This window comes from Pituophis catenifer, unplaced genomic scaffold (genome assembly GCF_029215685.1).
Source record: "Pituophis catenifer annectens isolate HBS135680 unplaced genomic scaffold, rPitCat1.0.hap2 SCAF_2, whole genome shotgun sequence".
Classification (NCBI taxonomy): Eukaryota; Metazoa; Chordata; class Lepidosauria; order Squamata; family Colubridae; genus Pituophis; species Pituophis catenifer.
Genome location: NW_027256882.1, coordinates 77,281,073 through 77,296,958, shown reverse-complemented (window position 1 = coordinate 77,296,958; position 15,886 = coordinate 77,281,073). Strand labels below are relative to the sequence as shown.

Below are 15,886 nucleotides of genomic sequence, written 5' to 3'. Positions count from 1 at the left end.
TGTGTGTGTGTGTGGAATTGTGTGTATGTTTTTCACTCTAAATGAAAGAAACTTAAAATCCATTCTATAAAGAACCGTTCTGATGATTTATTTCTTCTCTAAGGTTATACTAGAAGGACCTCTGAAACCTCCCAACTCAGCATATGTCATGTCAGAATCAAAAGTGTGCTCATGGACAATACAATGGACAGTCCTGCAAGTATTTTGTAATATTTCCCCCCCCCCTAAATCTCTAAATTCTAAAGCCTTATGGAATAATTTGTGGTTTACAGTGATGTACAATAGAATGGAACTTCAGTGAAAACAGTATAGTCAAAACCCTCCCTATAGAGATAATGGCACTATTGCACAGATAATATCTAAAAAAAAAAGAAGAAGACCAATAAGTTTGAATTTAGCTCTTTGGAAAAGCCCACAGAGTTATCTTGGCCAGAATATGGAAATGGTTTATTGCTGTCTTGAGTGATGTTTTTTGAATTCCAAGTAATCTAGAACTGTTTTTTTTTTCCTGGGTATCCAAGCAGTAGCTAGGTTTGACAATGCTTAGTTTTTCCTAGCCAAGGTCAACTAGGAAGACAGAGAGAGAGATGCATTTTGTTGCCAGAAAATACTATGAAAACCTACTTTTAAATATTCAGGAATTTCTGTATAATTGGTTGGTTTGCAATTTTGTGCAGTAAAATGTTTAATTGATTATTACTGTGGCCCTCTAAGCAAAACAACCATATTGTTAGGGTTCCAGGTAATAGATTCATTGCAAGCAAGAACTCCGAGGCAGGTGGATTCTTCAAAGAATAGCTTTATTGGAAATATCAAATTGGCACATATCTGGTGAAAACCAACTCTGGGAGACCCCTTGGTTTTCACCTAATTAAAAGTAAAAGTTTTCCCTCTCAACTCAAATAATCAGTCACATGGCCCAATCAAGGCAATGTCTGCAGGTCTGGTGACACCACTCCACCTTTTTCCGGCCAGGTGTTAGAACGTCCTTGGTTCCCAGGGAAAAATATTTTATTTTGACTACACAACCTCAGCTATCTCTAATACTCGCTCCAGTATGGCAACACTGAAGCTCCAAAATGGCTTTGGCCAGATCATTTTCAGGGTTGACACCTATTATAATCATTATAAAGAAGAGTGCTAATAATATTTTTTATTTTATTTTTCAAACAAACAGACAGACACTATTTTTTGGGAAAAGACAACTGAACAAAACTTTTAGGACTCTTGGAAAAGATCAGCAGATTGACCCAATGAAGTTTTCCTAGAACAAAGTCATGAAGTAGATCTTACATAACTTTTGGAATACTGGTAATGTTTGATGCACAAACTACCGTACATGGTTTCAAAACACTGTTTCTTAGGGATGTGCTTATAAGAAGAATTGGGGCCAAATGGTTTCTGGGTCAATGGTGATGTTAGTTTTTAAAAGAGTAGAGCTTGGAATTAAATTGAGACATGTTACAACCTGTCGTGTGTGTTTTCTTAACTTAATTCAGTTGCAGACATGGTGAGAAATGCAGCAAAATATGCTCATGGTTGAGTATCTGATTTAAATATTTATTATGCCCTTTCCTCATTAACCATGTAACCAGTAAAGCCATTAGGGGAGAGAGCTATGGGAATAAAAAAAAATATTCTGACTGAAGCAGTTTGGAAGAAGAATGTCTGAAGAATTCAGATTAAATGGCTTTTTATTTTTTTTATTTTTTTTCTTTCCACATGTTTTTATTATTTGACACTGCTTCTACATATAATTGTGTCATTGTGAAAAGTTTTGTGTTTAAAATAAGGAGACTGCCACCAAATCCTTGACTGCAGTGCTCAACTGATCTTCATGGGTGTTTCTGTATTCTGGAGTTACATTCCCCATATTAACTGAATTATTTACCACTTTGAAGAGCCAGGGGAGATGAGTAATTGGCTGTAGCTTTAGTTGATATTAATTCTGGTGCTGTCAAGCTCCTTAATATTTAAGTGTCCTCATCTGGGCCTCCATGCGTTTATACCTCTCTGCACGATCCACATCGCGCTGCCAAGCCCTCCTCATAATTTCATATCTATAGAACGCATTTCCGATTCCAAAGAGGGTTGTTGCTATGATGGTATAGAGAGTTTTGTTGTGCCACCATGCATAGCTAGAGGTGACCATTTGTCTGCAAGGTTGTCCTTCTGAGGGAGCCTTCCATTGCTGAAAGAGGCCTGGCCCGTCCAGGAAACGTGCCCTTGGGCCTGCAGCAGGGTGGCTCCCAAGCGGGACATGATGATGACGATGACGACGGGGGTGGCAAAACAGGGCCCTCACGACCTCCTCAGCGGCTCTTTTAAGTTTGCCTGGGATGTATATGTATGGAAATATCGTCTTGCAAATGTTTTATTTCATTGAATATGTGAAAGATTTTGGAATAAGTTGGTACAGTTTTGCTCCTTTGCATTTTTTTTGAGAAATAAATGTCTCTCCTCCCCTCCCGCCCCATGCCCCAATCTTTATATCACAGATTAGGTAATAGCTTCTATTAGTCTTTGTGGTGATAGTTGTATTTTGGAGATTGCATGCATTCTTCCTATTTGCTTCAGCTTGATTTAACAATTTGCAAATAGAATTTATAAATTGAATATCTTGGGGGTAAATATAATTACCTGATGAGATACATTAACTTTCTCAGTAAGAGATAACAGGTCTATTAGAGGCAAGTTGCAAATTATTACACTAACAATAAAGTAACTATGGATGACCTCAAGGACAGATGCAGCTGTGGAAAATCAGACCACCAGAAAGGTTTAGCTAGGGAAGCCCACAGATTGGACATGAATAGAATAGTTCAGGTATCTCTGAACAATTTTCTTGGCGGCAGAATGGAACCCATTTGTTAGTGCCTTATTCTGAGATGGCTTTGACTTCACAGTCTAGCCTAAAGCCCAGTATTCTCTTATGATCTTCTATCCAAGTATTAACCAACCCTGTTAGCTTAGAGACCCAGAGAACATCAACTTGAGGTTGCTGAGATGTAGCTCTTTAAAAATCAGTGATATACTCTACTTGAACCTTCAAATTCTTTATTTTTTTTTCTCTACTAGTATCAGTGGCAAAATGAATGAGATGTAGTAAAAGATAGAATGGAAAATTCATTTCATGTTTTATACCAGGGATCATATGTGATTACTTATTTCATTTTCTATGGTTTGTATAGGCTCTGGGATTTCTTTTCCTCAAGCAATAGGTTTGATTGCCTTATACACAGTGACCTTTTGCTACAGAACTTCTGCCTCTTCTGAAGGTTTCTATATTGCTCTCAAACAACAAACAAACAAAACAAAACAAAAACTTTCATCATCAGCTTTATTGAAATGGACCAAAAAAGTGAGGAGGAATAGCCTCATTTCATTTTTTTTCTGTTACATGCTGGCTGGATTAGATATTCTAGAAGTCCAATTTATCAGGAAGAAGCCTGATTGGCAAAGACTTGCTTAGGTTCATTTCCTTCCTTCCTTCCTTCCTTCCTTCCTTCCTTCCTTCCTTCCTTCCTTCCTTCCTTCCTTCCTTCCTATCTATCATCTTTCTATTATCTCCTGCCATTTTTATTCACAAACTGCGTTTCACCCCCCCCCAATATACTGTATGCATATGTTTGTCTAGTATTGAATGCCAAAATAAATATAAAATTATAAAACAGGAAAATCTTGGGAGATTTTCCATTAAATAAAAGTTAGGTATTCTTGCTCAAAAATGGCACACCAAAAATCTCACAGATCATTTAATAATTGAAAAATAATTATTCTTATTTAATATTAGGGCTATCTAGGGGAGGTATCTGTATCTATCTGCCCTATGGGCAGCTTCTAAATTTGATAAATAAATTTTAAGATCCCATAGGCACTTTTTTTGCTAACCCTTACTTTATATGGTAGCACTCAAAATTGTCAGTGATAATATAATGGTCAGTACAAAGAAGATTTGGGAACCAATTTTCTAAAGCCTCTAATGTATAAATATTAAAAATCCCTCCAAAGAAAAAACACTATCAAAATGATGAAATAATTTTCCTTTGAGATATGGTATGTCAAAGTTAATATGTAAAACAGAAACAAAGTAAGGCATAAAGAAAAAAAAAACAGCAACCAACAGAATATTGCCATTGTTGTTTATTTGTTTATTTCCTTTGGCTGTTTCTCAAACAATGTTTGACAAAGAGTGAGTCTGACTTGAGTGCAAGTAAGAACCTGTATTAAGGAATACCTTGTGGCAATAAGGACAGTGAAATCTGCTTATTTCTTCATCATTGTTGTATAGTATTTACTGATAGTTACCTTGTGGCTCTGATTTGGATGATTCTGGATTCCTTGCAGGTTTGTCATAAGTATTTCACTAGACATCTTTTAGATGGCTCATGCTGGTTCTATGGAGATGATGGAGGTCAGTCTTGTCTGGTTATCTGATGGAATTTGATTTGATTACCCTTGAGGAAGTGAACAGGGTCCTTAGAATGCTGAATCCTGCCACCTGTGTGTTAGATCCATGTCCTCCTAATAATTAGAGTTTTTATCCATCCACCTTGCATTTTGGAAAAGCTTGTGGAAAAGATGATATGGGCCTATGGCTTCAGAGATTGCTTGTCCCATTGCTGTCAGGGTTCATGCTTGCATAGAGCTCCAAGGCAATTGATTGAATTTGTGGATGATCTCTGACGGCTTGGGAAATATAAAGCAATCATGTTGTTGCTTCAGAAAGAAAAATCCTAGACCTATACAAGCTACTGAAGAAGAAATAGCATATGAATCCTTAATACAAACCATGAGATTCAATTCCCATTATGTCTAACTACAATTATATTAATTTTGCATATGACATGAAAGATTATCTATTTGTTTTTTTTTTGTTTTTTAAAGAGTATTTGAATATGATTTTCTGATACAGGCAAAATGAATCAATTAAGGCAGGGAATTTGAAAAATTGCTTCTCTTCGTATAAAACATGACTATGAGTGGCAGGAGTTTTGAGGACTACAGTTTGGAGAATAAGTTTTAACCAGATTAGGTACAATAAAGCACACCAGAGGCTCCACGTAGGGCTGTCAAACAGCAAAAATGCTAATAAAATGTCCATTTGTTTTATATGGATGATCTGAAGCTTTAGAGTTAATCAGAAATTGAAATCCAGTTATTGACAAACACTTTAAGAATTTTTAGCACTGGAATTTGGTCTAGAAAAATACGCTATATTACCAATAAATTGGGGTAAAATCACTATTAATAATTGATTTTAAATGCCAAGTGACCATTCCATTAGGTACCATCCAGATGAAGCCTACACACAATTAGGCATTTTGATGTTAAATAACATCAAACATGGACAAGCAAAGAATATATCCAAAGAGTTAAAAAGAGTTTTAAAAAAATTATTTAAGGCAAAAATGAATGATGGGAACATGATCAGTACCTTGCCCATACCTCTAATATTGAATAGTATATCCCCATAGTGATATTGCTAGATTACACTTACCCTGTAGAAATGGAGACAAAGGTTTACTTTATGTTAAACAAACTGTTGAAGAAGAAAAGAATAAATTGGTTGATTATGTAAAAGACAGAGCAAACATTGATGCAAGTTAAAAATTGGAACTTATTGAATGCACGGGAAACAAAATATGAATACTGAAATAATGCAGTAAACCAAGAACAGAATACTGGCAATGAAAAGAATTACATGGTCATTTTCTACAAAAGAAAGGGAAAGTGGATAAAGATAAAACCTGGCAATGGCTTACAACTGGAACATTCAAAAAAGAAACTGGAGGCTTGATTTTGGCTGCTCGTGAGCAAGCTATTGAACCAATTCAGTCAAGGCTAGATTTTTTAAAAATCATCAAATGATCCAAAGGGCAGATTATGCAAAGAAACAGAAGAAGAAATAAATCATATATTTGGCTTATTGCAAGAAGATTGCACAAACTAATTATAAACAATGACATAACCCAGTTGCCAAAATGATTCACTGGAACATCTGTAAAATGTAATGAAAATTGGTAAGAATGTGTAGTTGAAAAAGTGGTTAAAAATGTGCAGGCTGTAATACAATATAACCTGATAAAGTCTTGGCTCATAACACACAAGATTTAAATGTGGTTGAAAAGAAGAATGTGTGGATAATTGACGTGGCAATGCTAGGGGATAGTAGTATAGAAGTATAGTGGTGTAGAACACAAAGAATTGGAGAAAGTCCCAAAGATCAGAAAATCAAAGTTGAAAGATTATGACGTAAGCTGCCTATGGTGGCCCCATTTGCACACTGGATGAAAAATTCTTGGACAGCACTTAGAAAATCTGCATATTGACAAAGTTTCCTTCTGTCAATTGCAAAAGACCACACTGATGGAATCTGCACATATTTTATCTTGATACATTATGATCACCTAGGTTTTTTGGGAAGAACTTGATGCATATGAAGGCCAATATCACTAAAGAACTGATAGCTGTTATTTCATATTGTTATTTATATAATAATATATACAAGAATTCCTCGAATAACAACCATTCATTTAGTGTCCATACAAAATTACAACAGCACTAAAAAAAGTGACTTATGACCGATTTTCACACTTGCGACCATTGTAGCATCCCCCTAGTCACATGATCAAATTTCAGATGCTTGGCAACTGGCATGTATTTATAACAGTTGGACTCTCCAAGGATCATATGGTCATCATTTGTAACCTTCCCAACTGGCTTCCAATGAACAAAGTCAATGGGAGAAGCTATATTTGCTTAACAACTAATGATTCACTTAACTGCAGTGAGTCATTTAACAACTATGGCAAAAAAAGATCATACAATGGGGCAAAGTTCACTTAACAATTCCCTTGCCTAGCAATGGAAATTTTGGCCTCAGCTGTGGTAGTAAGTCAAAGACTACTTGTAATAATTTCTACATTTAAACATTGTAATGTCAGGGATCCTGAAGCATCAGATATATGAATTTGAGGGCTTTGTGAGAACTGTAGATTTGCTATGTCAGGTTTTATAGGCTCTTCTTTATGTTCCTCCATCCATTTTGTCTTGGTCAAAACACAAAATAAAGTTTGATTTGTGGTCAGTTCTGGAATTTTCTTTCTAAGACTGGACTAAGTTCTTCTTTGTTTATTTTTAGGTGAATTATCAAAACTTTATTTCTTCTGACTTCTGAGTGGTTTTTTTTTTAAAAAAATATGACTTTAAAGTACTATTAAAGTACTTAATTTTTGCAGTTTGCAAATACGTAAATAGTATTAGATTCTGTGTCGCCCTGGCTTCTCTTTGGCTGGAAAGATGATTCAGAAATAAATTTATAAATTAATTAATAATCCCTATGGATTCTCTATGAGTTTGTGAGTTTGTGAGAGCAGTGTTTATAATACTTCCACACACTACCATTTTGTGACATCCATATACTTCAATCAGCTTAAAGCATTTTGACAGTACTAAATTACACTAACATCATTGCTGTGTTAATGGCACCTTTCTCTTTCAGCAATGTTGTGATTGCTGCATGTTGGGCCAACAAGTAAAAAATGAGGGTCAAATCTGTGAGTCGAACCCAAATCTTGGCTATCCTTGCAACCATGTGATGCTTTCCTGTTGTGATGGAGAAGACCATCTTATTTCTCCAGAACTGAAGAGACAGCCTGAACCATTGTCAACAGTGACACCTGAAAAATGTAAGAGCATTGTTTGTTTGTTTGTTTGTTTGTTTGTTTGTTTGTTTGTTTGTTTGTTTGTTTGTTTGTTTGTCAACAAGTCCAAGGAAACAAGTAACAGTATAGACATAGACATGGACACATGAAAATTTTTTGACACAAATAAAAGGAAATAAATAAGCAAAACATAGCCATAAACACATAAAATGAGTACATATAAATGGGAACAGGAGGACAGGGACGGTAGGCATTCTGGTGCGCTTATGCACACCCCCTTAGGGACCTCTTAAAAAACATGAAAGGCCCACAGTAGACAGTTTAAGGTAAAAGGTATGGGGATTAGAGAGACTAACAACAGGATTAGGTAAAGTGTTCCAGACATTTACTACTCTATTGCAGAAGTCATATTTCCTACAATCAAGATTAGAGCAAATTACATTGAGTTTGAATCTATTGATAGCCCTTGTTTAAGTTTAAGTTTTATTAAATTTCTATACTGCCCTTCTCCCGAGGGACTCAGGGTAGTGTACAGCCATATTAAAACACATGAATTTATAAAATTTAAAACCAATTAAAATCAAATATATGAAATTTGCCCATCAATTTAAAACATACATACACCCATTGTGTTACTGCAGTTGTAATTAAAGTACTCATTTACAGGTAGGATGTTTTGGTAAATAATCTTATGAACTAAGCTTAGGTTGGAACGTAGATGGCCTAGTTTGAGGCTATCGAGGCCTAAAATTTCAAGCCTGGTGGTATAGGGAATTTTATTTCGAGGAGAGGATTTGAGTACTTTTCTAGTAAAATATCTCTGGACCCTCTCTAATGTATTGATGTCTGAAATACAGTGAGGGTTCCAGGCAAGTGAGCAGTATTCAAGGAGAGATGCCATTGCTGTTGACAAAGAACTGAAAAAATGTTGAAGAGATTAGTTTTAATGGCATCATCATTACAATCTTCACCATTTGGCCCTTTTAGAGGTGGGATGGTTTTTGAGTCTTTACATTTGGCTGCATTACATTATTGTCTACAACAGGGGAAGGTAATTATTTTTTTCAACAGGCTACATGAGAAACTGGGACTATTGTGGAAGGCTAAACCAATAGGCTGAAATTGGCACCCATATGTTGAGGGAGGAGGAAATGAGGAGCCTCACCTCACTTCACCTCACCTCAGCCTGACTGCTGTTGTTCTACTGCAGATGCAGAAAAGTTCTCCCCTCCAACCCACCATTAAAAATAGACAAACCTGAAGGTACACAAAATACTGCATTTGTTACCAAAGCAACCTGTTTTCTTTTTGGCAAATCAGATCCCAGAAATACAGGTGACTTTTAACTTCTATAGCAATGTTTCTTTGTGCAAAATGTGATTCTGTTTCTATTTCTTCTAAATGGTTTTTGAAAGACACTTATGGAGAAGTCAGCAAGTTTTTAACAAAAAAGTCAGGGCAATGTATATAATCCTATTTGTTTCATGATGCAATTGTTATCCTATATCATGTGCTGCCCATATATACTAGGGAGCTTGCTGAGGTTGGATTCTTCTGAAATCAAAGAGATATTAAAACATATAAATATATACAGTAGGTATTATGTGATAGAGATGGTTCCATATTTGATATGGAGACTTCTACATAAAGAATGCTTACTTAAATAAAGTTCATGATTTTCCTTTCGTAGAGTATATACTGTATTATTTGGAGTATAAGATACACCTTTTCCCCCCCAAAAAGAGGGTGAAAATCTGGGTGCATTTTATATTCCGAATGTAGCCGCACCCAGCCTCTCAAATGGGTTCTGAAGCCTCTGAAACTGAACTTCAGAAAAAAAAGCCTCTGAATAAAAGCTTCAGAAAAAAAGCCTCTGAAATGGAGGTTCAGAAAAAAAAACCTCTGAATTGGAGGTTTCAGAGGCTGAAAAAGCAAGGCGCAGAGCTCACAACCAACGAACCTGTTGCTAAAATTCACCTCTGGGAACAGCTGATTGGGGGTATTCTGGGAGGCCGATCTACCCGCCAATCAGCTTATTTTTCTTATTTTCTTCCCCAAAAACTAAGGTGCATCTTATACTCTGGTGCGTCTTATAGTCTGAAAAATATGGATACATCAAATGGAAAAAAATCTTGATAAAGGCAAGATATTTGCACCTCTCTTTTTCAAGATATTTATTAGCAAATGGCAGTTTTGAATTTTATAACAAAATCATTAAGAACAGAAACACATCTTTTAAAAAAAGAAGCAACCTTCCAAAGAAGACAGTAGGTACGCCCTGGCCTTTTTCATTATTAATTAGAAAATTATGCAGGTGAATGCATAATCGAAAAGAGTTTTAAAGTTGAAGTGTACCTTATAGCCATGCATGATATACTTTTCTTGTTAAACAGAAAGATGTTCAATTAGTTTGTAAAGCTAGATAATATAAAAACATATATCCAATGTGCTCAGATATAATAGTATTTTTAAAAAGTTCTTAATCCATTTTACTACACTGAATGTAGGGAAAAACCTATCATAGGACAGATATGGATAGTATAATTTTTATAGTGTAGTCACTAACATGGAATTAATAGAGCAGGACAATATAATATTTTAAAGTGTCATTTTTATCATAAAATGAATCTAAATTTAAGAAACACGCTTTCCTTGGTACAGTTGAAAGAAGAAAGGGGGATTCTGCATAACATCCATCACTTATGGATGGTGATCCTATTACAGAAGAAGACCATAGCACCATATTGGCATGCTGGGTGTATCAAATTATTTTCCGCACTTTGAGGATGCTATAATACATGATCCATCTGGCTTTTAGACTCAGTGGCCGGCATTTCACCAGTATAGTAATTTTGTTACATGGCTAAAACATAGCCATAGAAGTTCTTATGAAGTCAATAGAACCTTCAAAGTAGACCCTCTCGGGCTGTTCTCAGTTGAGAAATAACTATTATTTCTAGTAACTGCAGCCAATTTCTTTCCTGACTGGACATAGCAACAATTGCATACAAATAAAGAATACATATTTGGCATCTTTTAATTATTCAATCCATGGGGGAAATACACATTTGCCTTATGTGTGGATCTGAGTCACCAATGGATTATTTCTGGGTTTAATAAGTGGAAAGATGTCATTATTTTGTGTCAAATTACATCCGCTATGATAAATGATAGATGTAGTCTTTTCAATAGTTACAACAGAAGATTGGAACATGCCCATTTTTCCTATAGAGGTTATATGGGTATAATTAAATTATTTTACATGAATGTTCCATAAATTATATTTCTAGAGGTAGACAATAATTAATGAAGTACATTATTGTTTTTGACATTTAATTAGGTTTTAAATAAAACAGGACCCAGTCATGTAATATAGAAAAATCTATTCCAGAAATAATGTTGTAGAAAGAATTATGCATTTCATTTTTTAAAGAGAGTGAGCTAGCGTATAGAAAAACTGGAAGGCTTAAAATAAAGTTACTTTAAATGTGTGTGTCATTTTCATGGTAAATATACCTACTAACAAAATAAGCTCCTAAATGAATGTGATGAAATTCAAGAAAAGGGAGTCACTTATGCTATGGAAAATCAAAGGTACATGAAAGAAAAATAGAGCTATTGCAGTTTGGAAAGAAACAACAGCTATGCTGAAGTTTTTTTTCTTTTACATACCAGACTTTGTGGATTAACTATAAATAGGCATTTGCACATTGTCTGAAAACCAAAAATTAAGGGGAAATACTGAAATATCTGCATGTACTACATATGGAGTATTTTGAGAATTTAAGTTAGTATTGACTCCTGGCAATTGTATGAATTAGTCCTGGCAATTTTCTTGACAAGATTTTTTAAAAATAGTTTGCCATTGCATCCTTCCTAGAGCTGAGAGAAAGTGACTGGCCTAAAGTCCACACACACACCCCGCCCCCAAACTGGCTTTGTGTCTAAGGTGGGAATGGAAATCTCTGTCTCTAGACCAGTGCTTTAACCACTGCACCAAGCTGGCTCTTATATGGAGTATGGTGGGAAGAATTTCATCCTTAGTTATTTCTCATTTCCTCTATGCATGCACTATTTTGATTCCTATATCATTGTCCCTCAAATTAAGGGATAATCCAAAAAACCATATGACCTGCACAGAGGAATTGCATCTAGGGAGAGAGAAACATTTGGTTGGCAGTCATCCAGAACTTTGTGGGAGCTATTTGAAGTGAAAAGGTACAGCTAAGGAGTAGGCTCCTATAGAAACTGGATAGAAATCTGAGCAGAAATGACTTTTGCTATAATGTCATTTTAAGCCAAGACATGATATATCATTGAATCGAGACAGGTATCCAAATTCCAAGAAACAAGATTTCATTGGATTCCTCTTGCTTCAACTTTCTTTTAAAATATATTGAATATTTTTTATCCCAGTCTCAAAAAGTTCATTTTTCCCTCAAGGCTTCTATTTTTTTTATATAATTAACTATGAAATTTAAGAAACACCACAAACCAAAAGCACAACCAACAAAAAAGTAGAGCTGTAAAAGTATTCAAGCATGAATTCCATTAGGAGCAAATTTAGCTGTTCAGTTTCCACTGGACTTCTCAGTGGCTTAGATGTTTGCATCAAATGAAATCTGATAGGGTTCATCTTTCCCTAATTAAAAATCTGCAAACACTCTCCAATTAAATGAAACTGAACTAAATTAAATTAAATTAAAACATGGTAATTGAAAGTTGCACGCAAACAGCAGCCATTATGTATTTTTAAAAGCTAAGATAGTAAAAGACTATTGGCTGAAAGTATGAACTGTGATCTATATTGTGATTGCTTATCTGGAATTGAGGCAAGATACCTACATGGATAAGTTCAGAATCCTTTTGCTGGTTCACCAGCAAATGGAACTTGCCTAGATTCGAAGTAATGAGAAACAGGACCTTTTTGTTAGCTGTGTCATATTTGCCCTGGGATGCCTTGTCCTTATACCAAAAATACAAGAATTATTTTGATTCTGTTGCTTATTGCTTATTAATATTGCTTACTGCTTTGATTTATTCAATGTTTGGGGGGTGACTGATGGTGGAGTTTACGCTCTAGGCAAAAATACTCCTTTGTGGGTTGTTTTGGGTAAATGGTGGTCTAGAAAAATTAGTAAATTGTCATGTTACTCATTTTTTTTTAAAAAAGATTGTTTTTCTGTTTCTAATAATAAACCAGGTAGTTTTTGACATGAAGTCATAAGAATGACTTTTGAGCAGAGGGAACAGTGCTAGATTAACCTTGGGTTTTTATGGGTGGGTCCCTCTATTTCATATTCTTCATGATTTGAGCAAACTTTTTTTTTAAAAAAATCAGAGCTTTATCTGCTTTCGTTATTTCCACCAGCAGTTCTGTCTTAGCTCATGTCATCTACGCTAATTACTTTCTTGACCAATGAAGACAGAAGTTGTATTACAACACATCTAGATTACATCAATTCAGGGTAGTGTGATATAAAAGCTTTAAAAGAAAGCATCACTTTTTTTATGTCAGAGACAACCTGAAGCTCCAAGGCTTTTTGCTATCTTTGAAAACTTTGGGGCTCCTCTTAGAAGTATCACAAAACTATACTTCTTAGTGAGACAGAAATGTAAAATTATGAAATATGCAATAGAGAGTAATCATTATATTTTTTGATAAATAAAATTGAGTATACTCCCCGGTATACTAATCATAGATCAAATGCAGCTACCAACCATCTGGAAAAAATTGTGAACCTTTCCATGACACCCTTGCATACGCATGTACACATGGATAGGAACACAAACACAAAACAGCTGTGAGTTCTTATCATTTATAAACTCACTTGTTTTAAATCTGAAAAGCAAAAGTACAATCAGCTCAATCAGAAGATGGTGAAATTTCTATGGGCCACTGCCTGTTGTGTATGACCAGAGGAAAATCAATTTTCCTTCTTCCGTTTGCCCTCTGTATTTGCTGGCCAAATGAACTGTGTACTTAGAACTGAAGCAATTGCTTTTAATCAATGGGCATTTTAAAGTTCAGCTCTCCTCTCTGAGTTTTTCTTCCTGCCGGTTTACTAGATCAATAATGCTTACCCTTTAGTTTCCCTTCCCCCTCCAACTCATAGCAATGAAAACAGAAGAGCTAATTTATCCCATGTGTTAATGTTTCGGCATGTTTTGAGCTTGTCCAGAGCTTGCAAGCTTGTAACCTGAACTTGAAAAAAAAAGATGTTTACCATTAAAAGCAAAACTTTTTTTTCCTCCATATATATTTCATTTTTTCTGTTCTGCCTCTGTTGCAAGTGAAGCTAATTTTGGAAATCACTGTTACATGTTATATAATTCATTGAATATGAACCTTTTTTTTTTTTTTTACAAACTGACCTCTGCTTTGTGATTATCTTAATAATCTTTATTTGTAAACCATGGTACAGGTGGTGTAGAAATTTTATGGCTCTCTAGCTCTCTAGTAAGACGGATAGATAAATGACAGATAGATAAAGTTGTTCTGTATGCATAAAACCTCTGACCTCTTGCAAATCTTAATTCATGCGTCAGTGTCTTATCCTACACCTTTGCCTATCATGTAGCATTTTTGCAATATGGGGTGCCACAAATAAGAACTCTTGGGATCCATCACTTGGCTGTCTAGCAGGCCTCCTGCATCCTTCTTATCCTCTGCAGGCTTATATGGGTAGGCTCAGTAAGATAAAATGACAGGGCTGACAGTGATTATTTGCCTTGGGAGTGGGGGCATTGTCAAGGAAAAAGCTGCCCCAGGGCACTCAGGAGGAGGCAAGAGCTGTTGACAAGAATCTTCAACTGGATGAAGATCAAATTATCTATGCCCATTGAGAATCCCCTGTCATCTGTAGTACTGTGTCCATTATTATTCAGAGGTATCTTAAACCATCCTGTAGAAGAAGTTATTTTTTTGTTATCATAGTCCCCTACACATAGTCATATAATATGCATAGACTGTTTTCCATGAATTCTCATCTCAGTTGATAACTAAGGAATGTTGTCAGTGACAGAGAGAGAGGATCGCCATGAAGCCTTGTCAATTAGTCATGAAGCTGAAATGTCAAACAGCCTGCCTGGGGATGACCAGGATGAGTGCCTTGCCTACCCAGGAGAGCTTTGTCAACACCTCTGCATCAACACTGTGGGGTCCTACAAGTGCTCATGTTTCCCAAGCTTTACTTTGCAAGATGATGGACTCAGCTGCAATCCAGGTGAGAATATAAACCCAGGTAAGAATATGTATGTTGGACCTAACTATAACAACATTACTTTCATAGTTAGTGTTCCTTCATTAATGAAGTACCCGTTTGTTTCTAAACATATTCATAATTTAGCGACTTAAGTATTTGGTGAACTTTGATCCTGAACACTTTTTTGTTTGTGTGTTTTATCACCTTTATCTTTGCTCTTACAAAGATGAGATATTACATAATGCTTCAAATATCACAGGTAGCCCTCAACTTACAACAATCAGAAGCTGGCTGGGAGACTTGCATATGGCAATAAACACATACTGGTCATAAATACATGCCAATTGCCAAATGCTGTAATTTTGATCATGTGACCATGGGTATGCTGCTAAATGATCAGTCATAGGTTCCTTTTTTCAGTGCTTTTGCAATTTTGAATGGTCACTAAACAAATGGTTGTTAAGCGGAGGACTACCTGTATATCTTCCAAATTTAATTCACATTTATAGATATTTCCAATGTTCTAAATGTAAATCCAGTGGCGGGATTCAGCAAGTTCGCACCTATTCAGGAGAACCAGTTGTTAACTTTCTAAGCAGTTCGGAGAACTGGTTGTTGGAAGAAATCTTATTTTGTTTTTTTTCCCACTTTACAGGGCTAATCCTGTAAGGAAGGCAGGAAGGAAACATTCTGGTGTTGTTTCTAGCCTAATCTTTATTGCCCTGCTTACAGAAACTGCCTCTCTGGTTAACCCTTATTACATTGTAACAGCTAAGGTGAAGCACCCATCAATGTCAACGATGTTGAGCTGGCCACACCCACACAGTCACATGACCACCGAGCCATGCCTACCAGCTGATCATTAGGGCAGAGAACCAGTTGTTAAATTATTAGAATCCCACCACTGTGTAAATCTTTATAAATCCTACCTTTATACATCTTATCTTTATAAAGTAGAATAAGTAGATAGTTCACTTTCTGCACTGTGAGGCACAAATTATCACTTTTCCCCTT

The 15,886-nt window shown here is 35.7% G+C and overlaps 1 protein-coding gene across 1 annotated transcript in view; it reads left to right on the top strand.

The window, feature by feature from the left end:
- Positions 1 to 15,886, top strand: part of FBLN2 (fibulin 2) — a 107,726-nt gene that overhangs the window by 55,668 nt on the left and 36,172 nt on the right. The window contains exons 4-5 of the mRNA XM_070933659.1: positions 7,505 to 7,691; positions 14,687 to 14,893. Of these exons, the coding sequence (XP_070789760.1) occupies positions 7,505 to 7,691; positions 14,687 to 14,893 (394 nt within the window). The remainder of the gene's footprint in view (positions 1 to 7,504; positions 7,692 to 14,686; positions 14,894 to 15,886) is intronic.